The 25,697-nt window shown below is 51.0% G+C and overlaps 1 protein-coding gene across 1 annotated transcript in view; it reads right to left on the bottom strand.

Annotated features, from left to right (window-relative positions):
* Window positions 1-25,697, bottom strand: part of LOC146812810 (alpha-2-macroglobulin-like protein 1) — a 630,734-nt gene that overhangs the window by 92,246 nt on the left and 512,791 nt on the right. The window contains exon 29 of the mRNA XM_085615203.1: window positions 17,708-17,870. Coding sequence (XP_085471329.1) covers window positions 17,708-17,870 — 163 coding nt within the window. The remainder of the gene's footprint in view (window positions 1-17,707; window positions 17,871-25,697) is intronic.

The raw sequence follows: 25,697 nt of genomic DNA, 5'->3' as shown, positions 1-25,697 counted from the left end.
TGTGGGTGTGTGGGTCTGAATGTGAAGGTGTGTGTAGGAATGTGAGGAGGGGGTATGTGTGAAGGAGTGTGTGTGAAGGTGTATATGTTAAGGTGTATGGGTGCAGTTGTTGGGGTGTGGTCTGTAGCTGCACTGAGTCTGTTGCAAAGGCTCATGGTTTGTGTGTGAGGGCCCTTTTTATTGGTTCATTTGTGGGTGTGCCTGAGTTTGAAATTTTGGTGGGTGTGTTATAAGAGGTGGTTGTGAGTTTGGGCCTCTGTTTGCCTGTTTGGATGTGGCAGGTCAGTAATTTTGATGTTTTTTATATTTTAGACGTGTTTTGTGGTGTTGTGCGAGTCGAATTGACCCTCCTTGTGCTGTTTTACAGTGTCCTGGTTCAGTAAGAGTCGTTTTCGCGTATGTAAGGTGCGTGCTGTGGGACGGGGCTGGGGTACGGTGCGTACAAGTACGGGGCTGGGGGACGGTGCGTCCAAGTACGGTGCTGGTGTACGGTGCGTACAAGTACGGGGCTGGGGGACGGTGCATCCAAGTACGGTGCTGGGGTACGGTGCGTACAAGGACGGGGCTGGGGTATGGTGCATACAAGGAGCGGACATATGCGGGGGGGGGGGGAGGCTGTACGAGGCTGTACGTATCCCGGGCACAAGTTTACCCGGGATACGAGTGGTACGGAGTTTGCTACGTACGGGACTTTTTACATACGCTTGTGTATTCGAAAGGGCGGTATGGATCGTACTTGTGCCCTTGGACTTCAGTTTTACGAATTGTACGTGAAACTGTCCGGGTACGTCTCAGAGATATTTTCCCGATAAGATTCATATGTATTTTTCACGTACGAATCGTACTTCACCGGTGGGACGGGACTTGTACGATTCGTACGTAAAAAGATACGGATTCGAGTCGTACAGAAATGTTTTTTAACGGATCGGAATCGGCACCAAAATGTATTATAAATATTTAAATAAATATATATAAATGTAATTCATAATCAATATTACTTAGAATTTTATGAAAAACCCTTCCTAGCAGTTTATATTTAATTATTAGTAAGGAAATATTTGTTTGCAATATTTGTTTATTTAATTTCAATTTGTATTTAAACGTTTCAGCACAATGATTTAAAAAAAATAAGTATCAGTATATAATTTGAAAGAAAAAGTTAAATTGACTACTGTAACTTTTAACACTATATAAGAATATATACATATACACACACACACACACACACATATATATAACATTGGAATATATTATATTCTTTTAACATTGTTTCCTGAGGTTTGTGTAGATCAATGGTGTTAGACCTGTCAGCCCTTTGGGTGGTCCCTCCTCATCATTATTTATTTTGTCCCACTTTTGCCTCAAACCCTGTTTGAATTTTTCCTTTTTGGGAACCACCAGACTTTTTGTAGTGTTGCTACAGATTCAGGGAGCCATTTTAGCTACCCCTGAAACTTCTGTCTGAGGGCCTGGAGCACAAGATGGTGGCCACCTGTGACATCACCAGCATCCACTGGAACCTACCAGCACCTTCCAGAACATTCCAGGAGATTCCAGAACTCTGTGACAGTTGGAGACCGTTTAGAATGTTGGGAGGATAAGAGAGGCAGTTGGCAGTTGGAGCTGGCAGTTGGCACCTGACTGGTGAAGAGAGAGGAGCACAACAGTGAAGGAGGAAGGAGTGAAGCAGCAGGGGTGGAAACTTGTGCCTGGAGTGGGGTCCATAAACCCACCCTTGATACTTGTCCCTACTGATGGATCCCAGCCTATAGCCCTGTGTGGGAAGAAGACAGAAGAAACTTATCCTAAGGACCTGGACAGCAGGAACAGGCCTTAGAACCAAGAAAACAGCAAGATTCTGACCTGAGAACTGGTTTCCCTGGAGTCCGGCGTCGAGTAGCCTGAAGACCTGGAGCCCGAGGTGGAGAAGCGGCGCTGACTGAAGTAGCAGACGTCGTACCCGGAGCCGCCAGAGGTCGTGAGAGGGCGCCGACGGAGGTCGTGAGGAATACCAGAGGTCGAGGAGGAAGTGAACCGAGGTCGAGCGAGCGGCGTCATCGGAGGAGTGAAGTCCGCCCTCCGGAGTCGTCGGAGACCGAGGTAGAGGAGCACCGGAGGTCGGGAGTGAGGATCGCACTCCGGAGTCGCCCGGAGCCTGTGAGGAGGAGCACCGGAGGTCGGGGGTGAGGATCGCACCCCGGAGTCGCCGGAAGTCGACATCGAGGCCAGGCCGGCCGACGTCATCGGAGCCGAGAGCGCCATCGGACCGGAGCCGCCCGAAGTCGACATCGTGAAGAGACTGCCCGACGCCGTCGAATCGGAGGTCGAGATCGAACCGAGGCCACCGACATCGGACCGGAACCGCCTACCGGCGTCGTCAAAGAACTGACATTGTGCCGAGGCCGCCGAGACCGAACCGGAACCGCCTCACGGCGTCGACACGACTCCAGCGGCGTCGGAACATCAGAAAAAGGGCAGTAAGTGGAGTAGAGGGCGCCTAAGGCCCTGTGGAGACCTGAGAGACTGCTCTAAGGGGCTAGGGAGGTGCTGAAACCAACCTGACTGTGCCTGGGGTGAACTGGGACTAACCTAGAGAGGTTGTGTGGAGAAGGAAAGCCAGGGCATTGGTATTCCCCCCTTTGATCTACCTCAGTTTAGGCCTCAGCCTTGTCCCAGCCAGGGAGTAGCCTCCCCCCTCAAGCCTTCCCCAACCCTACAAGCTGTGCCTGGGCCAAATCAGCCCTTAAGAAGTGAAGTGTCATCTGATTATATGAGGGGTGCTGTATACTTGTAATTATTTATTGGGGATACTGTATTTATTGAGTTTTTACCTATTTATTGCTGCACTATATTTATAGGTCCACAGGACTTGTTGGTGTACAATATTTATTGATACAGTATTTATTGCCTCAAAGTATTTAATTGTCTGTATATATTGCCCTTGTATTTATGCCCTGTTATTTATGATCACCCCTATTTATTTCATTCAACAGCCAATATTTATTTGACCTGCACTAATTGAAACTTGTATATTGTGATTGACCTATTTATTTTTCCAATCAGCAACTAAGAGAAAAAGATAAAGAAAGAATATTTTCATAATTTTTACGGTGTAGAGTCGTTTTTGGAACGGATGCACGCATGGTTATTGTATGGGTATATGGTATGCTTAGCACTGCGCCTGTTTCCTGACCACTCGAGCCAAGCTACCACAGTGTGTTCGAGGAGTCCACCACCACCCTGCGGAGTGGGGGTGGGCTGTTTCCAACATAAATTGGTGTTCAGTGGTGGGATAGAGCTGTGCCTACATATACTCAACAATAACTGTGGGTAGTCCATAGGCCTACACCGGGAGTTTTCTCACAGCGGCCTTCCAAATTGTGGGTTTTTGTTTTTTCCAAATTTACTCTGGTGGTGGGAGGAGGTATTACTAAAGGTACCCCCCTGCATTGTTACTGCACAAAACCTGTCCTCTAACCTGAGTGGGCAAGATGGAGTTTGTACTGGAAGATTTAGAAACGTACACTGTGGCCCAACTCAGGGAGTTTTGCCAGCGGGAGGGGGTGTACTGTCCCCCAGGAGCAAAGAAGGGTGCACTCCAAACCAGCTTAAGGGCTTGGGGGGAGGCACGCCGAGAAAGCAAGGCTGAGGAGGAAGACAGGGATGGAGAGCCTAACCCCGAGGGGGCTGAGATGTACCAACCTGAGGTGGGGAACCTGTCAGCAGGGCCCAGGACACTTTCTAGGAAGGGCAGCACTGTCTCTAGCGGGGGCTTATCCAGCGTGGAGTTAGCAGATCGGAGAGAGAAAAGACAGCTCACATGGGATTTAGCAAAGCTGGAGAAGGAGAAAGAGGAACAGAGGTTGGCTCATGAGACGGAGAAAGAGAGGATGGCTCATGAGATAAGACTGAAAGAGATAGAGCTTCAGATCCTAAGAATTGGGGCACCAACTGTTCCTAATGGTGGCAGCCAAAACCAAGAGGTCACCAGGGAATCCAAACCTTACCTGCCAAAGGACATAGTAGCTAGCTATGGGGCGGGTGACGACATCGCCAAGTGGCTAGCAGCCTATGAGGTCTCGTTGAGGGCCCATGGGGTTCCAGTGAAGTACTGGGGAGGGGGATTGTATAAGTACATGCCTCCAGCTGGTAGGGATGCTTTATTGGCCCTCGAAGAGGATGAGCAGACCCACTACCCCGCCATGAAGCTGGCGCTCATCAGAAAGTTTGGACTAACACCTGAAAAGTACAGACAGAAGTTCAGGGGTAGTCACAAGCTGGGCACCCAGAATTGGGTGGACTTCCTGGACTATGCAAAGAAGGCACTGGAAGGTTGGATTCAGGGCAGTGAAGTAAGGAACTACGAGGAGCTGTTTGACCTAGTACTGAAGGAACACCTACTCGAGAAATGTTTCCCTGAACTGCGGCAACACCTGGTGGATAGCAAGCTGACCAGCCCCCGGAAGCTTGCTGAGGAGGCGGACATTTGGGCTAGTACCCGGGTGTCCACAAGGGGGACTGGAGGGGACACTCAAAAGGCTGGACAGGGCGCCCCCCAGAAGAAGGAAGGAGGGGAAAAGAAAAAGGAGTTCTCCAAAGGCCCCCAAAATAACTTCCAAGGGAAGGGAACAGGATTCACCTCTAAGGCTAACCCACCCAGAAACCCTAATCCTGGCCAGGGTCAGCAGCCAAGGGTTGTCCATTGCTACGAGTGCGGTGGCGTTGGACACTATAAAGGAGATCCGAAGTGTCAGAAACGATCACCCCCTCCCACTGGAGGAAAGCCCCCCGGAGTAGCTAGTGTAGTGCTCGGGGAGGAGATGCCCTTAACTAAGGGAAGGGAGTGGGCGGGTGTCACTTTAGTGTCCCTGGGAGAACGGGAGATGGTTCCTAAGATCCAGGTGCCCGCAAATACCGCAAAGTATGGGCAGTGGATCACCATCAACGGCCAAAGAGGGGAGGCTCTGAGAGACACAGGAGCCAGTATGACTATGGTGCGTAGCCAGCTGGTGTCTCCAGAGCAGGTAATTCCCGATGTACTCCACCCAGCCGCGATGGCTGACGGCAGAACAGGTCACTATCCAGTGGCCGAGGTTCCCTTTGAATGGGGGGGGTTGCAGGTTCACTTCGAGTTGCCGTAAGCCCTGCCGTGCCAGTCGATTGTCTGCTGGGCAATGACATGGAGCACAACGCTTGGAAGGAGGTGGAATACCGGACTCACACCGAGATGCTGGGTACACCTGACTGGGCCTGTGTTAGCACAAGGTCCGAGACTACCCGAAGAGGGAGTTCATTTCGGCTGGAGCCTGGAACAAAGGCCCAGCCAGCTGCCAGTCAAGGGAAGAACCGAGGACAGGAGGAGCCTGCCTCGGCGTCTCCACCCCGTAGGACGGATAGGCCACCGGAGGTGGTGGGCCAGGAGTCTGCGGAGGGGGACGTTACCAACCTGGAGGACTTACCCATCCCGGCCGAGTGGCACGTGGAGGGAGGGCCGTCCAGGGAGGAATTCTGCCAGGGCCAGAGGGAGTGCCCTACCCTTGAGGGGCTGAGGCGACAGGCCGAAGCCCAGGCAGCAGGGAACGTTGAAGGGAACTACAGTGTTTACTGGGAGGATGGCCTCCTCTACAGTGAACCCAAGGCACCCCTACATGGATCGTCACGAGCCTTGGTAGTTCCTCAACGTTATCGAGCCTTCCTTTTGGAGTTGGCTCACGAGATACCATTGGCAGGACACCTGGGGCAAGACAAGACCTTCGCCCGTCTTGTCCCACACTTTTATTGGCCTCAGATGAAAGTGTCGTCCGATACCTACTGCCGGACATGTGTGTCTTGCCAAGCCAGTGGGAAAACAGGGGTGAAGCTGAAAGCTCCCCTGGAACCACTTCCTGTCGTTAGCACCCCCTTTGAAAGGGTGGGCATCGACATTGTGGGTCCATTAGATCCACCGACTACAGCTGGTCACAGGTTTATCCTGGTTCTGGTGGATCATGCCACACGGTACCCAGAGGCAATACCTCTGAGGACCATAACAGCACCTGTTGTGGCAAGGGCCCTGATGGGAATCTTTACCCGAGTGGGTTTTCCCAAGGAAGTTGTGTCCGACAGGGGGACCAACTTCATGTCAGCGTATATGCGGGCAATGTGGAAGGAGTGTGGAGTGACCTACCGGTTCACGACTCCTTACCACCCCCAGACCAATGGTCTGGTGGAGAGGTTTAATAAAACCTTGAAAGGCATGATCAGAAGTCTGCCTGAAAGCCTGCGGAGGAAATGGGACGTCCTCCTACCCTGTTTACTTTTTTCCTACAGGGAAGTGCCACAGAAGGGAGTGGGCTTCAGCCCCTTCGAGCTTCTGTATGGGCACCCTGTACGTGGACCTCTTAACCTGGTGAGAGACGGCTGGGAAAGAACTCCCAGAAAGCTCCCCCAGGATGTGGTGAGCTACATGCTGGCCTTCCGGAGCCAAATGGCTAAGTTGTGGAAGCAAGCTTCTGACAACTTGGAAGCCAGCCAAGCAGTGATGAAGGCGTGGTATGACCACAACGCTCACCCGGTGGAGTTGGAGCCTGGCCAGAAGGTGTGGGTGATCGAACCCGGAGAGCTTAGTGCCCTCCAGGATCGCTGGTCAGGACCCTTTGAGGTGTTGGAGAAGAAGGGTAAGGCTACCTACTTGGTGGACCTGAAGACCCCTCGACAGCCCCTGCGGGTGCTGCATGCCAACCGCCTCAAACCTCACCACGAGAGGCCCGAAGTCATCTTGATGATGGTGACTGACGGAGGAGAGGACGTGGAAAGCGAGCCTCTCCCTGATCTGTTTGCGTCTCAAGAGAAGGATGGGTCGGTGGAGGGAGTGATTCTCTCCCCATCTCTAACTCCTGAACAGCAGGAGGACTGTCGCCAGGTCCTGGGGCAGTACTCTTCGTTGTTCTCCCTTGTCCCGGGTAGGACTCACCTGTGCGTCCATGACGTGGACACAGGGGACAGCCCACCTGTGAAGTCCAAGATCTACCGGATGTCAGACAAGGTGAAGGCCAGCATTCATAGTGAAGTCACTAAGATGCTGGAGCTAGGAGTGATTGAACCTTCTAGCAGCCCCTGGTCTAGTCCGGTGGTGTTAGTACCGAAAGCTGCACCACCGGGTGCCCAACCAGAACTGAGGTTCTGTGTGGACTACCGGGGACTGAATTCAGTGACAAAGACTGATGCACATCCGATCCCTAGGGCGGATGAATTGATTGACCGGCTGGGAGCTGCCCAATATCTAAGTACCTTTGACCTTACTTCAGGGTACTGGCAGATCTCGTTGACTGATGGAGCAAGGGAAAGGTCAGCCTTCTCCACGCCCAATGGCCACTACCAGTTCTGTGTGATGCCCTTTGGGCTCAAGAACGCACCTGCCACGTTTCAGCGCCTTGTAAACCAGATCCTCACCGGAATGGAGAGTTTCTCTGCTGCTTATCTGGATGACATAGCCGTCTTCAGTAACAGCTGGGAGGATCACTTGCGTCACCTGCAAGCTGTTCTCCAGGCCCTGAGACAAGCTGGATTGACGATCAAGGCCAGCAAGTGCCAGATCGGGCAGGGGTCGGTAGTGTACCTTGGACACTTGGTGGGTAGGGGAACGGTGCAACCCCTCCAGGCGAAGATCGAGGCCATCATGGCCTGGGAACCCCCCAAGACACAGACTGAGGTCCGAGCATTTTTGGGCCTCACGGGATATTACCGCCGCTTCGTGAAGGGGTACGGTACCATCGTAGCCCCCCTCACGGAGCTCACGTCCAAGAAACAACCTCGACGGGTAGTCTGGACGGAGGCTTGTCAGCAAGCCTTTGAGAAATTGAAGAAAGCCATGTGCGAGGCCCCGGTCTTAAGGGCCCCAGACTTTTCCAAGAAGTTCATTGTCCAGACAGATGCATCAGAACATGGCATTGGGGCAGTGTTATCGCAACTCAACGAAGAGGGTCTGGATCAACCCGTGGTCTTCCTATCCCGGAGACTACTTCCCAGGGAACAGAAGTGGAGTGCAATAGAGCGTGAAGCCTTTGCAGTGGTATGGGCTCTGAAGAAGTTGCGGCCATACCTGTTTGGCTCGCACTTCCTGGTTCAGACCGACCACAGACCCCTTCGCTGGCTGATGCAGATGAAGGGGGAGAATCCCAAGTTGTTGAGGTGGTCTATTTCCCTACAGGGGATGGACTTTCAGGTGGAACATCGGCCTGGAGTGGACCACGCCAATGCAGACGGGCTCTCAAGGTATTTCCGCCTTAGTGATGAGAACTCCCAAGGGGTTGGGTAGCTCTCCCCACTTTCAGCTGGGGGGGACGCGTGTTAGACCTGTCAGCCCTTTGGGTGGTCCCTCCTCATCATTATTTATTTTGTCCCACTTTTGCCTCAAACCCTGTTTGAATTTTTCCTTTTTGGGAACCACCAGACTTTTTGTAGTGTTGCTACAGATTCAGGGAGCCATTTTAGCTACCCCTGAAACTTCTGTCTGAGGGCCTGGAGCACAAGATGGTGGCCACCTGTGACATCACCAGCATCCACTGGAACCTACCAGCACCTTCCAGAACATTCCAGGAGATTCCAGAACTCTGTGACAGTTGGAGACCGTTTAGAATGTTGGGAGGATAAGAGAGGCAGTTGGCAGTTGGAGCTGGCAGTTGGCACCTGACTGGTGAAGAGAGAGGAGCACAACAGTGAAGGAGGAAGGAGTGAAGCAGCAGGGGTGGAAACTTGTGCCTGGAGTGGGGTCCATAAACCCACCCTTGATACTTGTCCCTACTGATGGATCCCAGCCTATAGCCCTGTGTGGGAAGAAGACAGAAGAAACTTATCCTAAGGACCTGGACAGCAGGAACAGGCCTTAGAACCAAGAAAACAGCAAGATTCTGACCTGAGAACTGGTTTCCCTGGAGTCCGGCGTCGAGTAGCCTGAAGACCTGGAGCCCGAGGTGGAGAAGCGGCGCTGACTGAAGTAGCAGACGTCGTACCCGGAGCCGCCAGAGGTCGTGAGAGGGCGCCGACGGAGGTCGTGAGGAATACCAGAGGTCGAGGAGGAAGTGAACCGAGGTCGAGCGAGCGGCGTCATCGGAGGAGTGAAGTCCGCCCTCCGGAGTCGTCGGAGACCGAGGTAGAGGAGCACCGGAGGTCGGGAGTGAGGATCGCACTCCGGAGTCGCCCGGAGCCTGTGAGGAGGAGCACCGGAGGTCGGGGGTGAGGATCGCACCCCGGAGTCGCCGGAAGTCGACATCGAGGCCAGGCCGGCCGACGTCATCGGAGCCGAGAGCGCCATCGGACCGGAGCCGCCCGAAGTCGACATCGTGAAGAGACTGCCCGACGCCGTCGAATCGGAGGTCGAGATCGAACCGAGGCCACCGACATCGGACCGGAACCGCCTACCGGCGTCGTCAAAGAACTGACATTGTGCCGAGGCCGCCGAGACCGAACCGGAACCGCCTCACGGCGTCGACACGACTCCAGCGGCGTCGGAACATCAGAAAAAGGGCAGTAAGTGGAGTAGAGGGCGCCTAAGGCCCTGTGGAGACCTGAGAGACTGCTCTAAGGGGCTAGGGAGGTGCTGAAACCAACCTGACTGTGCCTGGGGTGAACTGGGACTAACCTAGAGAGGTTGTGTGGAGAAGGAAAGCCAGGGCATTGGTATTCCCCCCTTTGATCTACCTCAGTTTAGGCCTCAGCCTTGTCCCAGCCAGGGAGTAGCCTCCCCCCTCAAGCCTTCCCCAACCCTACAAGCTGTGCCTGGGCCAAATCAGCCCTTAAGAAGTGAAGTGTCATCTGATTATATGAGGGGTGCTGTATACTTGTAATTATTTATTGGGGATACTGTATTTATTGAGTTTTTACCTATTTATTGCTGCACTATATTTATAGGTCCACAGGACTTGTTGGTGTACAATATTTATTGATACAGTATTTATTGCCTCAAAGTATTTAATTGTCTGTATATATTGCCCTTGTATTTATGCCCTGTTATTTATGATCACCCCTATTTATTTCATTCAACAGCCAATATTTATTTGACCTGCACTAATTGAAACTTGTATATTGTGATTGACCTATTTATTTTTCCAATCAGCAACTAAGAGAAAAAGATAAAGAAAGAATATTTTCATAATTTTTACGGTGTAGAGTCGTTTTTGGAACGGATGCACGCATGGTTATTGTATGGGTATATGGTATGCTTAGCACTGCGCCTGTTTCCTGACCACTCGAGCCAAGCTACCACAGTGTGTTCGAGGAGTCCACCACCACCCTGCGGAGTGGGGGTGGGCTGTTTCCAACAAATGGGCTTACTCTTTTGTGAGCTGGTGTGTTTGCACATCCCTTCCTAACCTTTCCCTACACCCCCTCCCTGCCCCCATTTAGTTGAATTTCCAATTTTCCAGCCACTTCCTCAGGTTCCTCAGACATTTGTGTGCAGAGACCTCAGAAACCGGGACAGAGGTCTGCTGGTCATATGTGTAATGTTGGTCTGTAAGACTCTGGGTGTGAAAACTTAATAAAATCTTTTACCAAAAAAAAAAAAAGAAACCGTGACAGAGACCTCCACAAATAAAACATAGGAGAGGCAGAGACTAAGGTCTCTGCACATAGCTTTCAAAATAGCAACACAATACTGCTGCTTGGTCCTCTGTGAAGTGTTTCTGTTTCAAATATTACAAGCTCATCCTGAAAATAAACCCATACATGAATGTTTTCAATAGAAAGATAATCTAGAGAAATAAATGAAAAACTTTAATTTAATAGATTTATGTTAATAACAGGATTAAAGCATATAAGGAGATGATGGTGTGATGATTGGTTTTGGCACTCCACCAGATGAAGGGTTGTAAAGCTGTTGCTTTGCTTTATGGTAGGCTGCGAGATGTGTGAGAAAAGTTGGCACAAAGTTTGATGCATTTCGGTAGAACCTAAACTGAACCAACATTTGACATCCCAGGTTTAGCAAATCTGTATGTGAGTACCTACAGGTACCATTGATTTAAATATAATGACATTTTAAATTTTTATGAAATGTTTGTAAATGTTCAGCAATAAGGTGTATATATATCTTCATGTATAATTACTTTTCTAATGTGTTGTTGGCTTTAGATTTTCTTCATATGATATGTGACAATTTGTGTTAAAACGAATAAAAAAGACAATAGCCTGAAGGAGGTGGATAATTTAAATTTAACCCACCAAAACGCGTCAACTATCTTTCCTTCACAATCTGCATGCACTGAACAATTGTACCTGATGAATACATTCATAATTGTACAGTGACGTATTGTGGCAGATGTGAATGTTTATAATAACTAAATAATTTGTCTGTTAATTTAAATTTTTCCTTTAGCTTCATTATATTGTGTGACATTTAAGATGCATGTATAGGCTTTTTCTAAAGATGATACATTTATAGCAATATACTAAATTTATGTTTTTTGATACACATGCTAATATTATGATGTTTGCACGTGGTTACTTTTTTGAATTGAGTCAACATGTGATTGAGGAGTGGATTCAAATTTATTTGCCATTTTTGGGAGAATACCTGGGGGAGAGTTTTTTGGTGATTTGGTTCATCCCAGGTTTAGACGACTGGTAATAAAGAACAAGTTACTTACCTTCGGTAACGATGTATCTGTAAGAAACATTAGTTAGTTAGATTCCTCACCTTAGAATATCCCCAGGCGTCAGACTGGATCCGGAAGATTTTTCGTCAGCAATACACCTTGCGCGTCGCTAGGCGTCGTCTGCGGCTCCGCATCCGTCGTCGGCGTCGTGCGCCGGAATGACGTCGTCGGAGTACTTAGACGCCACCCTCGCGCGCTGACGTCAGTTCTTGTACATAGCCTTCCGCGCCAGGAATGCAGAGCCATGCAAAGACCGACACTGGTGCCAAAAATAAAATCTAGGGGCCTGAAAAGGATAACCTTAACCCTAGATGTCAGTTCGCAGAACGGGGAGGATGGGTGGGTCGGTGAGGAATCTAACTAACTAATGTTTCTTACAGATACATCGTTACCGAAGGTAAGTAACTTGTTCATCTGAAAGAAACACGTTAGTTAGATTCCTCACCTTAGAATAGATACCCAAGCAATACCATCCCCGGTGGTGGGTCTGCGAACCAAGATCACACCAGAAAGTCCTGGAGGACAGAACGGCCAAAGAAGCCATCCCTCCGGACTTGGCTGTCAAGGCAGTAATGCCTGGCAAACGTGTGTAGCGAAGCCCACGTTGCCGCCTGACAAATGTCCTGCAAAGCGACACCCCGTCCCAAAGCAGTAGTAGCCGCTGTGGCCCGAGTAGAATGGGCGCGCAGCCCAACAGGAGGGTCCTTTTTTGCCAAGGAGTAACAAATTTTGATGCACAAAACGACCCACGGAGAGATGGTCCGTTTGTGCACAGCTTTCCCCTTCTTAGCACCCACGTATCCAACGAAAAGTTGGTCGTCCACCCGGATCTGCTTTGTGCGGTCCAAATAAAAGGAGAGCGCACGTTTTGGGTCCAGACGGTGGAGCCTCTCTTCCTCTTTGGAAGGATGCGGAGGCGGAAAGAAGGTGGGCAAGGTGACAGACTGCCCAAGATGAAATGGAGTCACCACTTTCGGAAGAAAGGAGGGACGAGGCCGAAGGACAACCTTGTCCGGATGAACAGACAGAAAAGGAGGCTTTGAAGATAAAGCCTGGAGCTCACTCACCCGTCTAGCCGAGGTGATGGCTACCAGAAAAGCAGTCTTAAGCGTCAGCAGACGAAGAGGACAATTATGAAGAGGCTCAAAGGGAGCACACATTAGAAAAGTGAGAACAAGATTCAAGTCCCACTGAGGCATTACAAAAGGGACAGGAGGGAACGTGTGAGTAATGCCTTTGAGAAAGCGTGTAACCACAGGGGACTTGAAAAGAGAAGGCTGATCAGGAAGCCGCAAGAAGGCAGAGATGGCAGCAAGATAACCTTTCAGGGTGCCCAGGGCAGAGCCCTGCCGGGCCAAAGAAAGAAGAAAGAGGAGAACCTCAGAAAGAGGGGCGGAAAGGGGATCCACAGCCTTTGCTGTGCACCATGCCACAAATTTGTTCCACCGGCAGGCGTATACCGTCTTTGTGGAGGGACGCCTGGCTGCCAGAATGATATCACAGACTTCAGGAGGCAAGTCAAATGGCATCAACTGTCGCCGCTCAATCTCCACGCATGGAGGTGGAGGCTGGACAGGTTTGGGTGGAGGACCGTCCCCTGCTGCTGCGACAGAAGATCCTCCCGAAGGGGCAGACGTATCGGAGGATCGGTCAACATACTGAGTAGCTCGGGATACCAGTACCTTCGTGCCCAATCCGGAGCCACCAAGATGACTTGGGCCCGATCGTGCCTGATCTTCTTCAGGACTCTGGGCAGAAGTGGTATAGGCGGAAAGGCGTACAACAGACCGCAACTCCACTCGTGACGAAAAGCGTCGCCGAGCGAGTGCTGCCTTGGAAATTCCAACGCGCAGAACTGCTGACATTGCGCGTTCTCTTCGGTGGCAAATAGATCTAACCAAGGCTCTCCCCACTGCTGAAAGAGACCTTGCGCCACTTCGGAGTTCAGACGCCATTCGTGATCCATCATGCACCGGCGGCTGAGTTCGTCTGCTCTGGCGTTCAGAGAGCCCGCCAGATGTTGAACCACAAGGGTGACGCCCTGGTGTTCCAGCCACGTCCAGAGGCGCAGGGCCTCCTGACAAAGGGTCCACGACCCCACCCCGCCCTGTTTGTTGCAATACCATATGGCGGTGGTGTTGTCCGTGAACACCTGCACGACACTTCCCCGGACAGAGGGAAGGAAGGCTTTCAGTGCAAGTCGGATCGCTCTCAACTCCAACAGGTTGATGTGGAGACGAGACTCCGCCGGAGACCAGAGGCCTCTGATCTCCGCCTCTCCCATATGGCCACCCTATCCCAGGAGGGACGCATCCGTCACTACGACATGCTCCGGTTGGGGAAGGGAGAGGCTTCTGCCCATGACCCAATCGCGGTCCGTGAGCCACCACTGCAACTGCTGTGCAGTGCCCTCCGAGATCAAGACATGGTCGGACAGGTTGCCGTGATGCTGGGCCCACTGAAACTTCAGGTCCCACTGCAGAGCCCGCATGCGCCGCCTGGCGTGATGCACTAGTAGGATGCAGGAGGCCATCAGCCCCAGAAGCCGCAACACTAGCCTGACCGAAACCCAGGATAGAGGCCGAAAGATGGGAATCAGGGCCTGTATATCCCGGACCCGCTGTTCCGGCGGATAGACCCGGAACTGCGCCGAATCGAGAACCGCTCCGATGAAAAGGAGCTTCTGAGAGGGACTCAGGTGTGACTTCGGCACGTTGATGGAAAACCCCAGAAAATGCAGGAGATCCGCCGTAGTCTGGAGGTGGGAGACGACTGCCTGGGGCGAGCCCGCCTTCAACAACCAGTCGTCGAGATAGGGGAAGACTGGAACCCCTGATCTGCGCAGATGAGCTGCGACCACCGCCATCACTTTCGTGAACACCCGAGGGGCACTGGTGAGGCCGAAGGGGAGCACGGTAAACTGAAAGTGCTCTTGGCCCACCGTGAACCGCAGGTAACGCCGGTGGGCCGGCAGGACGGGGATGTGGAAATATGCGTCCTGCAAGTCCAACGCTACCATCCAGTCTCCGGGGTCTAGGGCAGCTAGAACCTGAGCCAAAGTCAACATCTTGAACCTTTCCTTCCGGAGGAAGGCATTGACGTTCCGGAGGTCCAAGATAGGGCGTAGGCCCCCTTTGCCCTTCTTGGGAACCAGAAAGTAGTGGGAATAACAACCACGACCTACTTCTGGACTCGGAACGCGCTCGACGGCCCCCTTGGCCAAGAGGGCCGAAACTTTCTCGTGGAGAAGATTCAAATGATCCCCCGAGATACGGTGGTGCTGCGGTGGCATGGCTGGAGGGGTCGTCTCGAAGGGGAGGGAGTAGCCCCTTCGGACGATTTGCAGCACCCACCTGTCCGATGTGATGGACCGCCAGTGGAGCAGGTGATGGCGAACTCTGCCGCCCACTGGCGTGGAATGGGCCTGAAAGCTCGGACTAGGAAGGCTTTGAGGCGGATGCTGCCGGGGTGGATGTGGGCTGACCTCGTCGTCCTCCAGAACCGCCTCGGCGGAAACCACGTCCGCGACCGCGCGCAGGTTGGTTCTGCGGCTGGTGGCTAGGCGCACGTGAGGAGGCACCCCTTCCTTGGCTGCGAAAGGCGGAAGATAGCGACCGCGGGGCCGAGAGGCCCAAGGACTTGGCCGTAGCCCGGGAGTCCTTAAAGGGGTTCAGCGCACTGTCCGCTTTCTCGCCAAACAGGCGAGTGCCATCAAACGGCATGTCCATGAGAGTGCTCTGGACATCGCCCGAAAATGACGTGGACCGCAGCCAGGCGTGACGTCTAAGCGCCACTGTGGTAGAAATGGCCCTACCCAGCGAGTCCGTGGTGTCAAGCCCACAACGTATAGCATGTCGCGCGGCATCCCTCCCATCGGCCAGAGCCTGGGTAAGTCGTGTCCGGGCCTCCTCCGGACACAGGGGCAGCACGTCCTCCACCGTATCCCACAGAGAGTGGGAATAACGGTCCAAGAGACAAGCGGTGTTCAAAGACCGCAGGCCCAAACTAAGGGAAGAGAACAGCTTCTTGCCAAACTGTTCTAGTCTCTTGGAATCCCGGTCCGGCGGGGCGGTCGGGAAAGAGGATTGGGAGGTGGAGGCCTGGATAACCAGGCTCTCAGGGGTAGGGTGTTGGGACAGAAAACTGGGGTCGCCCGGAGCAGGGCGGTGGCGCCTGGCGACGTTCCTGTCCACAGGAGGAACTGTGGAGGGCTTGGACCAGGTGCCCTGCAGAACGTCAATGAGGGCCTCATTGAATTGCAGCAGAGGCTCAGTGGAGCTTGCTGCAGACTGAAGCACCTCAGTAAGGACGTTAGTCCTCACAGCCACGGCAGGCAGCTCGAGCCCAAGGGCTGCGGCCGCCTTGCGCAGCACCACAGAGAAAGCAGCGCCCTCCTCCGAAGCCACAGTCGGAGGAGAGACAAATCCAGTGTCCGGAGAGGTATCCAGGCCACTGGCCTCCCCCAGTTCATCTGCCCAGTCCTGTGACAGTTGAGCCTGAGCGGCCATAGGATCCTCGGATCCCTCCCAGTTGTCCCCATCATCCGACTCCTGGTATAGAGGAGAAAGTAACGGAGCCGGGCGGTAGACATAATGCGTCTCTAGCGGCGCCGATCTCGGCGTCCATCGACGCCGGACCGGCACCGGGCCCGGAGTGGGACTGAACTGGGGCCCGACGTCGAGCGGAGTCGACGTCGGCGTCGGTGGTGGTACCGGTGTCGACGCCGGCGGAGGAGGCGTGACGAGGTCGACCGGTGTCGACGGGGACTCGAGAACGGGTCCCTCGGGCGCCTGCGGTGTCGAGGCCGGAGCTGTCAACGGCGCCGGGGCCGGAGCCACCGGCAGGCAAGGCAGCCCAGTCGGGTCCGCGGGGCCCGAAGGCGCACCAGCGGGCGCCGACGGCGGAGCCAGGTTCCTCATGGCCGAGAGGAAGGCACTGACTTCCGCCGGCGTCGCGTTAGTCCCAGGGACCGGAGGGTATGGGGACGTGCGCGGCACCTGCGGCTCCGCCGGAGCCGCGGGGGTGGAACCACCCTGACCCTCGGCCGAGTCGCGCGACCGGCGAGGGGAGTCCGAAGAGCGGTGTCGCCTCTTGGACTTCTTTGAATGCTTCGACTTACCCGAAGACTTGGATCCCGACGACCGATGGTGACGTCGGCTGGCGAATCTCGAGAAGCTTACGGGACCGCTCCCGTCTAGCCTTCGAGGTCAGGGCCTTGCAGTCCGAACACGACTCCGCGTCGTGATCGAGGCCCAAGCAGTAAAGGCGCCGGCGGTGATGGTCCGTAACCGACATCAATCGGGTACAATCCGTACAGGCTTTAAACCCAGGCATCCTACCGGCACCGGTGTCGAGACACGATCAAAAAGGATCAAAAAAGTTAGTCAAAAATTGACTAAAGGGGTAGCTCTCCCGGATCTGCGCTTACTGGCGCGGAAAAAAGAAGAACTGACGTCAGCGCGCGAGGGCGGCGTCTAAGTACTCCGACGACGTCATTCCGGCGCACGACGCCGACGACGGACGCGGAGCCGCAGACGACGCCTAGCGACGCGCAAGGGGTATTGCTGACGAAAAATCTTCCGGATCCAGTCTGACGCCTGGGGATATTCTAAGGTGAGGAATCTAACTAACGTGTTTCTTTCAGATTACTTAGTTGCTGTGATTGACAAAACTTAAATGACATGCATATGTATAAAGACATTTATTTGTTTATGATGATTTGCAGACTGCCATGTGCCACCACGATCCTTTAAATAGATTTTTTAATGTATTGTATTTTAAATAAAGAGGATATCTTAGATTACCTCCCACTCCAGCCGAAGCAATAGAGAAAAACTTCCATTATACAGAGAATAAATAGCAGCAAATTGTGTGCTATAGCCCCACAATAGTAATAAGGGATCCAGGGACAATAAACCCCAAGATGGGCTGTGCAGGTCTTCAAATATCAGTAGGACCTCGGATTACTGGTTCCCAAAACACTGATAAATGTGAACTAGAGCACCCTCGTAGTGAAATGTAAATCCATTTTAAAAGTTATGAAATGAAGCAGCTTCTAGACAGTGACAGCATACCTGAGATGATGGCCACATTGTTGAGCCCAGACATCAGGGTTGCCCTCTGGGCAGAGTCACCCGACAGCGTGAAGACGTAAGCCAGCAGCGCCTTGGTGTAGACACTCGTGACACCAGACAGAGCATTTTTCAGGCAGGTCAAGCCCTTGCTTACAATGGGGTCCTATGATGTGGAGAAAGACATGTTATTACCCTTCTCTGAGGGGTGGGCTCCTCTGGTGTCAAGGCATGTGAGCGAAACACGAGGAGTGGTGGACAGGACCAACAGGTAGTGTGAAGGACTGATACACATGGGATCAAGTGTGCGAGGGCAGAATACAAGCAGTCTGCTGAGCGAGCATGTGTTTTAGAAGAAGTAGGCTAAGGGGCCTGTTCTGCAGGAAGTGAGCAACCAGGATGTGTTTAGCAGGGAAGTTTTATGAGAAGACAGAAGTTACAGAGCATCTGCAGAGAAAAGAGGGCTGAGGGAAATGTACAAAGGAGATTTAAATTGCAGGGAAAATGTCAGGGAATATGGACGAGAGAGAATGAGAAAGTGTGCAGAGAGGATATGGCTTCCAGGGAGTGTTAAGAAGATGTGCATGGTAAGGAATATGAAGAGAGGATACAGTTGCAAGACAGTGTGAAGGAAGAAATGTCAGCAGGCTATATCTTTTTCAGCAAGCCATAGCCTATCTGCATACATTCAGCAAATCATATGTCCTTGGCACCACACATACCCCACAGTACGTACTGTGTTACCACAATACCTCCTATTCATTTAGCCTTGCACAACAAGATTTTACCTGCTTTTCAAATTCAAGAGATTACACCACAATTTCTGCAGCTCATACTTTACACGCTTGTCCTTGCAAACAATATCTACTTTGCAAATTCCCTGCAAGCAATTTTCTGGTGTGTGATTTTAATATAGTTTAGTTTCAAAAATATCAACTGACACAAATGTTATGTCAAAATTATTGTGATGTTAAAAATATTCCAGGGCAGAAATTTGCAGGTAAGACTATCATTTGCAGGTACTTTATATTGTTTTTTAAATATAGTTATTTATAATATCATTTTGAAATTATTTTGTTGCATTTTATTAGTTTTTGTGTTGTTTGTCATTATTATTTTAATGTTAACAGTGTGTAATTATTTTTTATTATAGTTTATATATTTTTTGATTTGGTAATAAGTGTAAAGATTTTTTATTTTATTTGAATTTTTTTATTTATTGTTGGATTGTTGAGTCTGTAGGGAAATAGGGTGGACTTTTTAATATTTATTTTTAAGTGCTTATTAATACTTTTTCAAAATTTGTATCTGTTAAGTTGAATATGTCATAAATTATTTTAATTGTAAATTATTTACTAGATACTTATAAACAGAATGGCAGTTGTATTTAATTGGTTAATTAGACTACTCTTTGTAATTATTTAATTGATTTGAATAATTTGCATATTAGCTGATATTATGTTTCGTTTTTAATATAATAATCAATATTTTAATATGTTTGTGTTTCGAAGATTTTATTAGTTTTTTTTTTTTTTAAACAATCTGACCATGCAAACTTGTGATAGCATGGAAAGGATCTAAGTAAACAAAAGGTGCAGTCTGCTAATTAGAGGTTACAAAAGGTACTATGGGGCACATGCAACAACATAAGGAATTGCGATTCCTTAATAGCGATTATTAAGGAACCACTATTGAGGAGTCGCAATTCCTTATGCATGTAGGAATCGCTAAATAAATTGTGATTCCTACACATTCCCTATGAGTGAATCGCAAATTGCCTTGAGGCCCATAGGAATGAATGGGAAACCATTCGCAATTTGCGATTACCAAAAAGATAATCGCAAAGTGCGCATGCAATTTCAAGGGCGCTAGGGGGCCAAAAGGACATACTGATGCACCCCCAAAATTGGCATGTGTGCACATGTCGCACACACACATGCCCCAAGGGCCTGTGTGCGCGCCACATGGCACTTCGAAAAATTCAATTTTTCAAAGGAATTGCAAATTACCATCAACTTGAAGTTGATGGTTATTTGCAATTCCTTAATGCACAGTCGCATTCTGAGAATGCTTCTTGCATTGCATTTAGGGAGTCGCAACTTGTGATTTCCTAACTCCATTCGCAAAAATAGGTCATTGCGAATTTTGCAATTACCTATTTTGGGAATGGCTTTGGGCTTGATGCATCCCAAAAGGCTAATTCCCAGTCTCAAAGTGGCCGATTCTGTGAATCGGCCCCTTTGTGACCGGTAATTAGCTTGATGCATGTGCCCCTATATGATGTACCACATAGATAACACCCTTAGTCCAGATCACTCCCATTATTCACGGTAGTAAACAGCCACCTGCCCCCTCCCGCTTCTGCTCCCCCCAACTGCAGAACTTAAAGGTACCCTATGCACCCATCACTAAACATGTAAGTGTGATAAATCGGTTCCTAAGTATCCTATCTGGTCCCATCCAGGAACTGATCAAAGGAAAGGGTGGGGGGGTGCTCCCTGCACCTGTCAGTGAAAGAGATCGGGTACTTTCCATTGTGTGGTAAGAGCTAGGCTGGGTGTTCCCCCAATTAAGTGTTGTACCCTTTTGCTTTGAAAGCCATCACCATTTTGCTTTGAAAGCCAAATGTGACCCCTGTATTTTGCTGGTTAGTCGCTCCATTGCTAATATGGCCCACAGTTTCTGGTGCTACTGTATGTCTGGTGGGCAGTGTGGTTTCTTCCAGTGATGGGTTATGGTTAATCTTGCTGCACCAATTCACTATAAGCACATACGCCCCTTGATATCTGAGGGGTTTCAGACTCAAAAGAATTACATCTGGTGTTGTAGGTATCGGTGCAGTTAGAACTTGTTGGAGTACTTTAAATACCTCTCCCAAGATTGGGCGAATTACAGGACAGTCCCGCCATATGTAAAGGGCATAGCCAAGTGCTCTGCATCCCCTCCAGAACCTAGTATAGGCGTTGTGGTACATGCTGTGTAGCTTACGGAGGGGATTAATGGCATCTGAACCATACTTTGTAGTGTATCTCTCACCCCAAGGATGAGAGGGGTGAGAAGTGTATGCCTTGTGCAGTCTTTCCCATCTTTTTGGGGTCACCTGCATACCTTGAGTACATTCCCATTCTCTGTAGTGATGCCAGAGGGTGTGGTGTCATGATTTAGGAGTCGTTTGTACAACGTTGAAATTGTACCCTGTGTGCATGTCAATTTAGAGAACTGTAGTTTGAGTAGGGTTTTTTCCTCTGGGTCGCCCAGTGTCGAATCTGGGCATATTGTAATCTTTCAGTTTCCGGAAGCCCATAAGTGTATCTCCACTGCTGAAAGGACTTCGAAGTCTGGGCCTTGTACATATCTGCAATCATTCTGCATCCTCCCTCCATCCAGTTAAGGAAGGCGTGGCTATCTAGGGTGGGTAAAAACACTGGATTGTAGTATATATGGGGATAGATAAGACACCAGTCCTCTAACACCCAAATATTTTGCTCATGTCTTTGGAGTCTTGAGAGTTGTGGATACCAGTGTGCTAATATATGCATTGGGTGGCCTGTAGCGCTTCTCCAGCCATACCAGGTCTCACTGGGGCGGGCAGACTATAGAATGCTCCATCTGCAGCCAACTGTCTTACATAGTATTTTGGACCAGTCCGCCAAAGGTCTCAGGTATGGGGCTGCATAGTAATGCGGGATGCTAGGAGCCACCACAGGCCCATCGCCCTCAGTTGGCTCATCAATGTCTGCTGGAGTCTAGTAGCCTTACCTTTCCATATGGGTGTCATACATTTTTGTAGGACATGTTTCAGTTAGATGGGATCTAGCCAAAAGGGGAAGGGCTTGACAGACTTAGAGAAGTCATGGGAGCACGTTCATTTTGTCCAGTATTTTCTTTTTTTTTTTTTTTTTTTTGAAAACCTTTATTGACAGTTCAAGAAGAACAAGTATGGGCCTACAACCCCCCAGGGCCGGCCGCTAAGCAATCAGAGCAATAACAACAAGTAGAAACACAGGCAGCACTTCGGGGAGCAAAATCGTACTGCTAATACTGTGAACAGCGTAAGTAGGGCACCAGGAGAAAGAGGTTTTCATTTTATGATGAAACGAGGCAGAAGGATCAGGTGACAAGCAATTTTAAAAACAACGATCACGGATATGCGGAGTAATGAACGTTAGCGATTTACAGCAATCTATTCGGTCAATGGCGCAAACACAAGAACATCAGGATGGGGAAACACATAGTATACAGTTGCGCCCGCAGTCACCCGTCAGAACTCCCCAAGAACACCCCGGAAGTTGTGAACACATGGAACGGCAACGAGGCATAGCAAAAGGAGGTGTATCACGCTGATCCCAGAAAAGAAAACAAAAAGAATCAGAGAAGAAAAAGGAGGCCATGGAAAAAAAGATGAAAGAATACAGAATCCCCTCCCCCAACCCCCCACCCTGCACCTCTGCAGATGAGTACGGCCCCCCCCCCCAGCAGTGTGCCTGTCGCCCTGGAACCAGACCCGAAATGTAGGAGAATAGGGAAAAAGAAGTAGGAAAGGACCCCCACCAGACGGGGGGGTAGAGAAAGTATTTATAAACTGGAGGAGGGCCTTCATAACAGACCCCCGGCTTCTCCCTCCCGCACGGTAAGGTTCCCCTAAAGTGAACAAGGAACAGGACAAAAACAAACTTCTCAAACCTCGATGGGGAGCATTATGCACCTATTGTGCCAGTAGCCATGTCAGGAGAGCACACCACCCCAAGCCCGCCCGTCCACTAGGCGACCACCCCCGAGGGGCTAGCCTCATCCCTGACCACTCTTCGGAATTCTGCCCATGCCAACCCCTCGACCCAGCACCATACCCAATGTTCCTAGGCAGAGGAATGTCCAACAACAACAGAGAAGCGACGCACACAGGTGGGGCGGAAGTCTCTGAGCATCAACACAGTCCGCCGCTTGAGGAAACAGGCTTCCCAGTGCTGCCCTAGGATCTGCTCTGCACGCAAGGTTCAGGAAAGCAAAAGCAGCCAAAGCAGACATTAGGTGCTGGAGTTGTCTCTGGGTCGCAGGAGGGCATGCACGGGATGAGGCCACCACATCCCACTCAGGTCCGACGCCTCCGGGAAAGATCAGGCTCTCAGAAGGTCGAACACACTGTAGCATACTGGCCGGGGCGTCCAGTCGTACACTAACCTCAGGGGTGGCCGCCACAGCGTCCTCCTGCGCGCAGTGTGGGTAGACTCCGTGTTCGTGCGGACAGGCGGGCCGCCACTGCCCCAACTCCGACGCCACACCATCGAGCTTACTCCCCAAGATCACGAAACCATGAACCAAGGAGGAATGAAGAGTACCAATAGCCTCGAGGAGGTTGCCGTACCCCAGCTCAGCTCTTTGTGATCTCGCCGCCACACTCTCAAAAATCGTACGCTCACAGGCCCGCTGCGGCCCAGCGGACAGGATGGTAGGCTTCATCGACCCAAGATGGCCGCCAAGTATGCCCGACCCTCACCGGGGCCGGGACCCCGGGACAAGCGTCGCGATGTCCACGTCGCGGGTGACCGGGTTCCGGGGGCAGGCAAAAAAACTATCCGTGGTCACGGGCAACAGTCGTCCCCACCACGGACCAGCTCCCGTAGAAATCCGGGGGCGGCCCGCAATGATCGGGGCAGGATACGGACGGCGGCCGGGCAGCTCACCAGCAAGGCAGGGGCAGCCACCGGAGGATCCAAGATTTGCGCCCCCGGTCATGCACTCGGTCAGCTACACTGGGCAGTAGAAATGACCACGCCGAGATGCAGGCCGAGTTTGGCACCGCTCCGGTGGGCCGACTCCACCCAGTCACCACCAGCCGCTGTTGTCGCACTGCCACCCGGCCACGGCGCCCACTCGATGTCCCGGCTCCAGGGTCGCACAGGCCGCAAGGTTCAGATGCAGTTTTCTCCGGCGATAGCACTGCTAGAAACCTCGGAGTCACACAGTCGGGAGCCCCTCTCCTTCAGAAACACGACCACGTAGCACAGGTTGAGGATCTCAGGCAGGATATTCGTGCGGGATGCGGAGGTTCACGGAGCCGGGAGTCTACGCTGCCGTCCCGGTCGCCATCTTGGCTCCTCCCCTTGTCCAGTATTTTCAGTATTTGTAAAGCGCGAACAATTACCTGAAGGTGTCAAGGCGCTGGGGGCCGTCGGGAAGATTAGGCAAGCTTTTGCCCAGAGTCACATGGTGCTGGTCTGATCTGCCGCCAGCGATCGAACCGTGAGCCCCCTGATTCCGGAGTCAGTCACCCTGGCTGCTGCGCCACACCTCTTTTGATCACATTAATGCAACCAAACCATGAGAGCATCAGTGTACCGTAGTTATAGAGTTCTTCGGTTGTAGAAGTGAGTATGGGTGTGGGGTAGTTGGAAGTGAAGAGTTCGTTCACAGACCACATAAGGCAGATTACCAGATAATGGATAAAAGTTTTAGCCCACCAAAACTGGAAGTGAGATGGCAGCACCACTGCCTTGTTTGCTGCAAGAGTCAAATTGAGAATCTCTGATTTATTGTAGTCAGTCATGTATCCAGATACACTATCAAAGGCTACTAGGAGGTTTACTACTGCAAGAATCTAAGTAGTTGGTGCATCCAGTTTCAGAGGCACGTCATCCGCATAGAGGGAGTTTTTAAATTCCCTCTGGCCGAATTTGATACCCCTGACTGCGCTGGTCAGCCTGATTATACAGGACAGGGATTCGATAAATAGGTCAAACAGGAGCGGTGAAAAGGGGACATCCCTGTCGGGTGCCCCTGGTAAGCGTAAATGGTCTTGAGAGATAACTGTTGAGGGTGACTCTAGCGACAGCGTTGACATAATTGGAGAAAATCATCTGTAGGAACCTAGGGCGCAAACCCATTTTCTGAAGTGTGAGCCCCAGGAAGTTCCAGTCCACCCGATTAAAGCCCTTCTCGGAGTCAAGGGACAACAAGATTGGCAGTACATTTTCTATCAGGTGGATGGCTGCTCTGATGTTATCATGTGATAGGCACTCCTGAACAAAGCCTCTCTTGTCTGGGTCTACCAGGATGGTTAGCAGCGTGCTGAGTCGGGTCGCAAGGATTTTTGTGTATAGCTTAGTGTCAGTGGTCAGTAGGACTATAGGTCTTCTACAAGGCGCACTGCTTAACATTCTTATTTGGTTTTGGGATGACCATCACCACCGCCTCTCCCATTGCCTGTGTGATGGTCCCCGTGGAAGCACAGGTTCATAAGTTTTGGGATTAGTTGGGAAGAGTGTGTGTTATAAAATGTGGCTGTAAGGTCATATGGTGCTGGGAGTCTTGTTAGCTTTTAGGGTCTTGATAGCTAAGCGCACCTCCTCTAAGAAGATAGAGCCCTACAGCGAATCCCTTTGGTCATTCATGAGCTTTGTCAGTTGAACTGGCTCCAATAAAGCATCCCTTTCTCCTGGAGGTTGGGAAGCTCCCTTATAGAGTTTTTTGTAGAATGTGCAGAATTCGTAGACTTTCCCTTCATCATATAATACCTGGGCTACAGAAAAGGTTGTTATTTCTTTCATGTACTCTTTTTCCTGCTTGCCTCGCAAGAGTCAGGCCGAGGGGTGCCCACTTTATTTCCTGCTATATAGGCTAATTTTTTAAGGTGGACCAAGGGGAGCTCCGCTTGGTTAGCGTAGTGCTTCCCAATTGACCCTTCACTGTCGTCAGTGTTTGCATTATGCAATGGGAGGACTGCTGCTGCCACTCCTGCTCAATCTCCCAGATCTCATCTTCAAGTTTCCGTACTTCAAATTTATGTAGACACGTTCATTTGTTGGCCACTGCTATAAAGTGACCCCGAACCACTGCTTAAATGCATCCCATATACCTGGGATCGGCACCTCTCCACCTTCGTTATTTTCAAAATATTCCTCTATTTGTTGTCCTATCTTGCTTTTAGTGACTGGGTCCCTAAGTATGGAGGGGTGTAAGCTCCATGTGCCCAGATATCTTGCATTCCACATTTCTA

Source organism: Triturus cristatus, chromosome 7 (genome assembly GCF_964204655.1).
Source record: "Triturus cristatus chromosome 7, aTriCri1.1, whole genome shotgun sequence".
Lineage (NCBI taxonomy): Eukaryota > Metazoa > Chordata > Amphibia > Caudata > Salamandridae > Triturus > Triturus cristatus.
Note: the sequence above shows the minus strand (reverse complement) of the source record. Positions and strands in the feature narration are given on the sequence as shown.